The 10,595-nt window shown below is 32.3% G+C and overlaps 1 protein-coding gene across 1 annotated transcript; it reads left to right on the top strand.

Moving 5' to 3' along the window:
* The first annotated feature begins 2,412 nt into the window (after positions 1-2,412).
* Positions 2,413-6,157, top strand: LOC100806361 (plant UBX domain-containing protein 4). Its single transcript, XM_003546120.5, has 4 exons — positions 2,413-2,674; positions 4,319-4,607; positions 4,977-5,072; positions 5,480-6,157. Exons 1-4 carry the CDS (start codon positions 2,535-2,537, stop codon positions 5,858-5,860), a joined length of 906 nt encoding a protein of 301 aa, XP_003546168.1. The 5' UTR covers positions 2,413-2,534; the 3' UTR covers positions 5,861-6,157.
* Positions 6,158-10,595: the final 4,438 nt, after the last annotated feature.

Below are 10,595 nucleotides of genomic sequence, written 5' to 3'. Positions count from 1 at the left end.
GTTGATAAAAAAACCTAGCCAACATCGACTAAAAAATAAATTCAACCAACGTTAGTCAAAAAATAACTCCAGCTTACGTCAGCTGACAAATATTTTTGGCATACTTTGACTCACCAACATTCACACTAGGTTGCCCATGGTTCATACCAGGTTCAGAATTTGGCTCACTTCTACCCACATGATCACCCTCATCAACATTACAATCAACTTCATCTTCAACAGTTTCAACAGCTTCTTCATTATAATATCCTGCAACCTCTTCATTCACACCCTAACGTTGTCCATCTTCAAAGCACATCTCATGAGTATAATCAAGTGTTGTGACTGGGTGTTCAACATAAATAGCCATTTCACATTTATTTTGAATTGCATAAGTGGTCAACTCCATGGCATCATTGTTATCCAAAAATGGTTCCAGGTTGCCTTCAAAGCTAGCATGCTCTGCTTTCCACCATAATTTCATTGACCCATCAAAAACATCACCCTTCAACAATCCCACAACATCAAAGAAACACCATTCATCTATGTCTTGACTATGATATGTTATGACTTCACGATCATCATAGTGCAAGGAAGGTCCATACTTAAATTTCCCTTTACGATGGAGTACAACAATGAATGTTCATTCAACCATGTTGTATTAACCAAGCAAATGAAGAATTAGGGTCTAAAAAAAATCTTTATCTTGACATAACCACTTCAGAAACCCCAATTTTAATACAACCCAAAATTTGGAAAATTGCAAAGCACACTTTCAAAAATTCAATTTAGGAAATAAAATTCCTATACCCTAAGGCACAAACCTAATTCATAAATTAACAACCACAACCCCAAATCAACAACCGTAAATTAATTAACATGCTAACACATCTGCATCAATGTTGTCCAAATACGTCAAGATAGGGACAACTTGTGAAATATCGTTGAACCTCCAAAACAGAATATTCGATTGATGCATTATACCACACAAACGTTGTTCGATTCTCACATTGTCCAAATGCACAGAAGCATTGTTTAAACCCACGCAAACGCCGTTGAAATCAACCAATTACATCAATCACACACTGAGAGATGTCTAACATTGTTACTTTTGAAAAATATCAATAATCCACCTCACTTCACTTAAAATGCATGGAAATAGCTTATTAGAATTTTGTTTGTCACGTCATTAATATACTTAACATCGTCTTAACAAAGGATTAAAAAACACAATTTGAAAATTTCAAGGATTAATACAAATAATTTTAAATTTTAGGGACTAAAAAAACATACTTTCTAATTTCAAGGACTAAAATAATAATTAAAATTAAATTTTTAAGACAAATTTTTCTTTAGTTCTATTCTTTTGATGAAACGTGGTTAAAGTTTCTATATTTTTCTATCAATAAATTTGGTTCTCAAACTTAAAAATTGTATGAACTTAATCTCTCAATTCTAAGAATTTATTGTTTTTTAAAGTTTGGAAAAAGTAAATGTACATAAATTTTAAATGGAAATTACTATTTCGTATGAAATAGTATTTCGTGAAATCACACGAACGGTTATATATGAGAAAACATATTCTCATGTTTTCAAATTTCTTTTAATTATTGTTTATTTTAAAAAAGCACATTGGTCCAAGTAAGCATTCGTGCGTTTCATGCAGTAGTTTATTTGTAATGTATAATATTTTTCTTTTTAAAGTTTTAGAACTAAACTCAACTTTCACTACGCCGGAAAATAGTTTGTTATTCACCTAGATTAGCTAATAGTGTTGCTGACAGTTTGACTCATTTATTGGATTGTGGAAGTTCCTTCCCAATTACTCCAGGATATCAGGCTTCAGACTTTTTTATTTAATAAAATCATCTATATTAAAAAAAAAACAGATCAATGTGAAAATATAGGAGCCTTAACCATATTTGATTGAAAGTAAAGAAATTAAAAATATTTTTTTTTCATTATTTTATTAAGAATATTTATGGATTGGTTTTGAACATTTGGAAGAATGGGATAAAAAATATTCGATCAAATCCTTTCTTTTCTGTGGGCAAAATATTTGATCTCATAGTTTTCTTATGTGTTCATCCAATATATTTAATTTTAAATTAAAATTCAATCCAATCTAAAATACTCTGTTCAAATTGGATTGGTTTTCTATTTTAATATTATTTTAATCTTTCTTTATAAAAATAATAATTTAAAATATCAAATATTTCATGTATAAGTTATTTATATATATAATTAATAGGCTTAAATATGTTTTATATTTCTTAAATTTAAGTTGAAAATTAGAATTGAGATTTTAATTTGTGACCCGTTAGATTAATCCCAAGGTTCAAATTAATTATAATAATGAATTTTAATCATTTAGTGACTTGATTTTAAGTTAACCGTTGGATATAAATGTAAAGTCAGGATTGCTGCATGAGAGGATCCAAACGCCTTATTCTTAAAGCGACACCACATAGTATTATAGTGAGTAGTGTGCCTTCTCTCTCTCTCTCTCTCTCTCTCTCTCTCTCTGTGTTGCGTTTTGTGAAATCTTATTCGACATGGCGTCACGGGACAACAAGAAGGCGTCGAGCAGCCGAGCCGGCAGAATTCGCACCCTCTCCGATCTGAACCGTCCCTCCGCCGATTCCGACAGCGACTCCGATGGCCCTCAGGAGTACTACACCGGCGGCGAAAAGAGGTTCTCTTCTTTCCCCCAATCCAATTCAATTCTTACATTCTATGTGATGCTTCAACACTAATCCAGCCCAATCCTCATGCAAAACCACAAAATTCGAAACAAAACTAAAACACGCTTTATCGATGTCGTGAACTCCACGTTTTAGCAACTTCTAGTTTTCAACTTCTTCATATCAATTTGTATGCATAAATGTGTTGTATAATATATTGCCTTTCCGATTGTTACTGTATGGATTATTGAAGTTGACTTAAATAATGCTGGTGCAGGCGTACCACCGCTCAAAGAGCTAAGTTTGATTTTTGGAACAGTTTTTTCCCCTCAATTATATAAAATTCTAGCATGGTTTATGTATATTTGAAATGAGAGTTACAATTCGTGCTGGTATGTTTCATTTTGTCTTCTAAATTATATGTTTTGGTGTTGTTATTGTTTTCTTTATCTTCTTATTATTGTAGACTGTGATTTTTTTTGTGTGTTGATTGACTACCTTTTCTTCCCGGTTGTTCTTGCCTGGGTTGATTGGTGGGCGTATTTTCCTGCCACATTTATTGGCATTCTGCTTGATATTACAGAAAAAAGCTTTCTCAAACAGAAATTAGTGTTTAGATTTCATACTTATGCAATGTGCTTTTAGATTTTTGTCAAACTCATTTTTGGGTTGAAGGATTGAAAGCATTTGAAAACTTATCTTGAGGCATTAAAAACAATAAAATCATGCTTTTTATGAGAGGTTTTGAACTTTTACTTTGAAGCTATTTTGCTTAAATTTGGGTTGTTTCTTTTTTTTCTTTTCTGGTATAGGTGTTGGGCTTTTGAAACCCCAATAAGCACTCTGTTTTTTCTTCTTAGGTTTAATAGCAATGCTTCTGTATTTTGATAGGCTTTGAAGTGCATAACGACTTGAGTAAATTTTAGATAGGGGTAACTATATATCTAAATTTTGTTATGATATTTTTATTTAGTATGTAAAATATTCACTTTTAAGCTGTGTTTAGATGGATGGAGCAGAATGAAAAAACGATACTCAACCCATTTTAAAGAGTTTTTACTTTTTAAGTTAATGTGGTGGAATGCTTAAGGATGGGACACAAACTATTCCTTGCCAGTCAAACTCTTGAAATTTCCGTACTCTCCAATTTAGAGGATTTTCAATGGAACACTAATATTTTAAATAGTCATATACAATTTTAACCCAACACCTTAACCTTTTTGCTACTAGTAGGTTATTATAACTTATAAGAGCAATTCTAGAAGATAAGTTTGTAATCTACTCCACTCAGGTTTTTTACTTCCAAAAAAGGAAAGGGGCTCCCCAACATTACCTCTTTAAAAATTTCAAAAAATAGAGTTGTACCTTTCCCTTCATCCAATTCCAAACCACTCCACTTCATCCTCTTCAGAATTTCCATACGCAGCCATATGCTTCACTTCTATGCTCTACTTTTCTAGAACCTCAAGCACCTTATACTCAGTGAAATATCACTTTTGACTACCTTGATTGAAAGTGTTTGACATTTTGATATTAAAATTTCTGGTGTTTCTAATTTTTCTAATGATTTATGGATGCACACGTCTATGTCCAGTTAGTTTTATAGTTTGATTCTTTTCTACTGAGTATTTAACCATTGCACATTATATCTCCAGTGGAATGCTTGTCCAGGATCCTTCAAAGGGAAATGATGTGGATGAAATTTTCAATCAAGCTAGGCAACTTGGGGCTGTTGAAAGGCCTCTTGATCAGCTTCAGGAGCCTCCAAGGTCAACTAGCTTTACTGGAACTGGCAGGTTACTCTCGGGGGAAACTACACGATCTACTAATAATCAGCAACCTGAGGCTGTTGTTCATAACATTGTTTTCTGGAGTAATGGTTTCACTGTAAATGATGGACCATTGAGGAGTTTGGACGATCCTGAAAATGCCTCATTTTTAGAGGTGATGGTATTAAGATTCTGATTCCATTAGTGGATTTGAGGGTAAAATAATTTGGAAGTAATGAGGTTGCCTTCCTGAAAAGGCAAATGCTCTGATATTAGAAGATAGAGATTTTGCATTTGGTAAATGTTGTTCAGAAAATAATGGAGCATCTTAACTTTCACTTATAACTTCACTTTTTATTTAAATCCTTTCTGCAATCCAGCATATTTTGTTATATAAGTGTTTTGTGAGTTGGTTTCATAATCTATTTTCGAGACCATGTAAGAATGCTTCCCCAGAAATGTGTTTGGGCTATTATTACTTTCTTATTCAATATGTAAAATGATTCCATTGTGCTTAATGATATTTTCTATTTTTTTAATGCAGAGCATAAAAAAATCTGAGTGTCCCAAAGAGCTTGAGCCTGAAGATAGGAGGTCATCTGTTAATGTTAATCTCATACGGAGGAATGAGAACTATCGTGTGAGTTTTCTGTTTGAGTTATTTGGTTTGTCTCTGTTCAATTTTACAATTAAAGCAGGATGAACTTAGACCTTGTTTGGACAAACTTTTGTATAAGCACATATAGAAAAAGAAAAATGAAGGAAAAATGGATTGAGCTTCTTGCATAAGCTAAAATTTAACGTGCATAAGTTGATTTAAGCTTATGGAGAAGCTCAATACATTTTATCTTCTTATTTTCTTCTCCTGTAAGTGCTTATGAAGAAGTATATCTAAACAAGGTCTTAGGTAGCATCGTTTATTAGTTTTGGAGCTTTTGATGCTTTGGATTTTGAAATGCAATCCAGATCATTTATGCATAATTACTTATATCTGAAATCATACATGTCCAATGTGTAAATTATAAGTGCATTTTTTTGTGCGTACAGGAACCCGAAAAGCAGCATGTTGCATTTCAGGGAGTGGGAAGAACTCTTGGAAGCAGCTCTACATCAATGGCTCCTGACCCTCCTGCTGCCTCAACACCTCCCAACACAGCACCAACTCCTTCTGCTGGCCTGGTAGTTGATCAATCATTGCCATCAACCTCAATACAACTCAGGTTGGCTGACGGAACCCGCTTGATATCACATTTTAATTACCACCACACAATCAGCGACATTCGTGCCTTCATTGATGCATCTAGACCTGGGGGTCGGCAGAATTATCAACTTCAGTTGATGGGTTTCCCCCCAAAGATTCTAGCTGATGAAACTCAGACTATAGAGCAGGCAGGACTGGCAAATTCAGTTGTCATACAGAAATTTTAGCAAATTGCTGCTTCATGCGATTAGTCATTGCTGGCTAAATGCTGCATGGAAGGGATCCAGTTTTATTAGGGGCTTCTAGACGTGAGGTACTGTTATTTACAAAAACAGATAGGAAACCCCCCTAATGTTGGGGGGACATTTTCTTTTGTTGCTCAAAGTTTACCAAGTATTTGCTTTAGGACCAGTTGGATGGCTTAGCTTTGGACCTATTTCATGTTATGATGATTGTGTTGTGTGTCCTCTTTCTGGCTGGGCCTAGTGACTGAACTTGATAATATATTGAACACTTCACTGAAATGCAGGATAGCCGTAAGTCACACGTCAGTTTTTGAATATGTGCTACCAATTACAAAGCTGCAGCATACATTTGCTTGGGCTCGGTGAGCATACCCCTTGAATAAGGGGAAGCGAAAGAACATATATTTTAGCCACCAGTAAAGAAAGGGCATATATATTTTTTTAATGATAGGAATCTACAGAGTTTAGGAAAAGCAATAACGAATGAAAAAATTTCATTTTTTCTTCTTCTCATTTTTGCTGAAAGGAAAGGGAAGAAACCTCATCATTAAGTATCATATATAGATATATTTTTATTTACTCATATATTCTCATTTTCCCCTTATATGATTCCAAAGAAACCCTAAAGAAAACTGTACATAAGGAGAATTAGACTCTTTAGTGTTCAATAGGATATATGGCCGTTGAATTTAGAATTATTTTAATTTTAATTCTTTCATACTGAGAATTAGTATAATTTTATATTTTACTTGATTTTTCAAAATAATTGGGATATAAAATCACAATTAACTATTATTTTGATTCTATTATTAAAATGTTCAAAACAACTATCTATTGAATAAAAAAATAATCCTAAAAAAAACTGAGTAAATTATACTTGCACCTCATGTGTTTTTTTTTTTTCAAATTGTATCCGACACACACATGTTGGTCACATGATTTTTAATGAAAATTTATGCATAAAATATTTTCATATTCTTTCTCTTTAACTTCATAAAAGACATGACATTGTTTTCAACCTGAACATATTTTAACACTCTTCCTTCTTTTTCTTTTTTCTCTAATTGGACTTGAACCTAGTTTTTTGTTGGACGTGAATTCACCTTATTGATATGCATGTGTTAATACATTTCCTCTTTCTTCTTCTTTTTTTAATTCAACTTTTTTTGTGCATGTTGGGTCATTTGGTTGTTGTGTTTTTATTGGATGTATTTCTAGCAATGTTTACTGATTGAATATGGTCATTTACTTTAAATTTTAGTGTTTTGCTCCTGTATTTGTGTTTTTAACTCCTTTCTTTGAAATATTTATTTTGATGGCTAGGTATTTGATATAATGTCTCAATTAAGAGTTACATCTTTTTCAAGTGTTAGCAAATCTTCTTCAAGTGTTAGCAACAATGAAGTAAGAGTCAAATATTAAAGAAAAAATTGTTTTGTTATTGAGTATTTAACAAAGGTATTAGGAAAATTTTGTCTTCTCACATGTTTCAATTCACGTTAGTTAATAAGGAGGCTAAAAGTAATGTAAATAAAGGGAGGGATATCAGATGCAATTTTAAAAAAAAAATACAGGAGATGAGTATAACAAAGATGTTAGGATAATTTTGTTTATTCACATTTAAATTAATTTTAGTTATCGACGTTAACAGGATAAAAGTAATGTAAAAAAATTTATCAAATATGCAAATGTAATTTAGACTAAAAAATTATACTTGTATTAAACTATGTCTATCAATATACAATCAACTCGTGCTATAAATTGGAATTCTTATTTTTCAATGTGAGATTTTATGTTACACCTTTTTTGTGACGGGTGGTTTCGTAACATATCATTTATTTCTAAATTTTTGAAATCTTAAACTTATTAATTTTTTCAAATTTTATTTTTTTGAGATTTTTTATTACACTTTTTTTCCTCAAATCTTTTTTTAAAGGCAATTTTTTTTATATTTTCCTCAAATCTTAACTTTAGTTAATTGTAATATTTTTGTTTTCAGATTTTCCTGTGTTAAATCTTAATAATTTATACTACTAAATTCCTTCCCTAAATTTAAAATATTTCTATTTTTTCATTTATTTATTTGTATTTACATTAATAAAAAACTGTTTTCTAGTACAAGCTAAAGATTCAATCAATCAATCCTATGTTATCTGATTTATCATATTATTGATTATTAATAATTGACAATCCAGTTAATTTTTTAGTCTAATAATACACATACATTTTCCTCACTAAGCATTCAGAATTACCAACTAACACCATCGCTAGCGGCAGTAGCCCACTTCAATCTTGGTCCATTGATAATGCTTGGGCCCCAAATATTAACTAGTGAGTGCTATGTATTGTTGCTCCTTCACAGAATTCTCCAATTTCATTCCCAGAGGCATGACATGACGCGAACCAGACACAAGAGAATAAAATGTTTAAAACTGGAAAAATAAAAATGTTGCAGCCATACACCAACAAAGGATTATTCTATATGGAAATAATTACGAAAACCATCCACAAGCTCACCCACAATTCTGATTCCAATATTGGCAATAAAATCTCAGCGTGTTCTTTCATTCCAACTAGACACAGAATTAACATTTCAATCAGAACAAAGCTCAATATGCATGTCTCGGGAACAATGTCTAATAACCACTATCTAGTCTTACAATCTCAAAAACCAAGAAATTGGACACAAATAATTAATGAATTAAAATTAAGGTTAAATTATTTAAATTTCAGTTCAATTTTTAATAAATAATTTTTAGTCAGAATTTTTTTTCCTGACAAATCGGAGAATTAAGAAAAAAAATAGTCTTACAAGCTCAAAAGATCTCGAAGAGAAGAAGTCCCAAAAGGCACACTATTATTATTAGAGCCATTCCATTTGACGGAAAAGCGAGATATGCTCATGAGAAAAGGCAAGATTTGATTTTATGTTGGAAAATTGTGAGCCAAACACCAGTGAAGAGAAACATCAATTATGTAACCCACCAACTTTTCAACTAGTAGTAAGGTGCCACCTGAGAATCACTAGGATTGGCCTAGTGGTGGATTTTTTGAAGTAATATACATGATGTCTTAAGTTCAAAAGATCATTGTATATAAAAAAAAGGTGCCATCTGATCGAGTGAAATTAAATTAACTATATGAAGATAGTCCAACATGGGTGGAGGAAGGTACTAACATGTGGGGGCTTCTCTCCTCATCTTGTGTGGTGTACAGATAATGTGCATTTGCAAAGGTGGCCTGACCCACCATTCCTTTCTCCTAATTTATTCTCCTATCAAACTAATCTTAGATAAATTATGTTGTTAATCAACAGTATATGTTATGTCTAAACGAGGAAAAAGGCAATTGTTTGGCGCATATAATTTTTTAAACCCTCCACGTACACTTTTGTTTAATATAAATTATATAGGATAGGACATTTGAATATGAAATGAAACCTTCAAATGAAAGTACATAACATACATTCAAGTACCGGAGGTTTTTTATTCTTTTTTTTAGGGGGGTTGTACAATCACCTAAAGGTAGAAAAATAACTAAAAAATGCAAAAGATGAAAACGGGTTAGAACCATCTTCTTTTAATTTGGAGATCATGCAGCAAAAAAGTAGAAATGAAAAAAGAATTAGACACGCCCCTATTTGGAATAGCGACTCAACATGCTTAAACAGGACGCCTTTCGTATTGTTATTGGTCCTTTTACGATCTCTAATTCCATTTGCCACAAGTAACAAGTTAATTTTATCTGAGCTTGAATATAAACGTTCACTTTTTTCAATCAACCACGACCGTTTACAAAGTGGAAAGGAAAGCCAATGACATCTACTTACTAGGATAAAAAGTAAACACTAATGATAACTTTGGGATGGTAATATCAATCAAATAATATCACCAAATTATGCTTCGATGTTGATGTCTAGCTATTGTCATATATATTTATACTATAGCTCTGAGTTAACACCACCCATAAAAGCTGCCTGTCTCCTTAAAGCCTCTTATGACAGTGTTAGTAACCATCTTTTGGCTGTTACGTTCAAAAGTATATACTATGTAATAGTTGTTGATTGATTTGCCTATAAAGAAAAGTTTAGTAAATGTCATTTTCCTTGTGGTGCAAAGCAGAGTAATTTAACCCTGTCACTCACGGGCCCCATATATAATAATTACACGAGATTTTCTAATAAACATGACGCAAGTTTTAGTGTGTTTGTATTAATTTAACGTTCATTTGAAATATAGTAGAACAATAAAATTAATTTCATAAAAAAATATGACAAAGCAACTAAAATTACCGTCTCCTTTTCCTTCTTTATGCATTAATAATGATGCACACCTTCTTACGTAAGTAACATATTAGTCCTATCTTTGTTTTTTTTTTAAATGAAAATGAGAGAAGAAAAGGAATGGAGTGTGACGACTTCACTTTGTTTAGATGACAGAAGAAAATAAAGAAGAAAGAAAAGAAAGACACAATGAAATGGACTGCATAGAAAAGTCTCTTCGCATTTAAGCAAAGAAAATGAAGAGATCATGAAAGGTTGACATCGTAAAACTTCAACTCATTCTGTGGCCTTCTTTGAACCTAAGAATAAAAGCTAACATAACCCATCGTAGAAGGGAAGACAAACAATGAAATTAAGAAAATGCTGCGAACTCTGGCTGTTGGCCAAAGCAGAAGCCAATGAAGCCACCAAGCACGGAGAGACAATGGAACGGGA

The sequence above is a fragment of the Glycine max genome, chromosome 15 (assembly GCF_000004515.6).
Source record: "Glycine max cultivar Williams 82 chromosome 15, Glycine_max_v4.0, whole genome shotgun sequence".
NCBI classification, from domain to species: domain Eukaryota; kingdom Viridiplantae; phylum Streptophyta; class Magnoliopsida; order Fabales; family Fabaceae; genus Glycine; species Glycine max.
The sequence above is the reverse complement of the archived record's forward strand: the minus strand, read 5'-3'. Positions and strand labels throughout refer to the sequence as shown.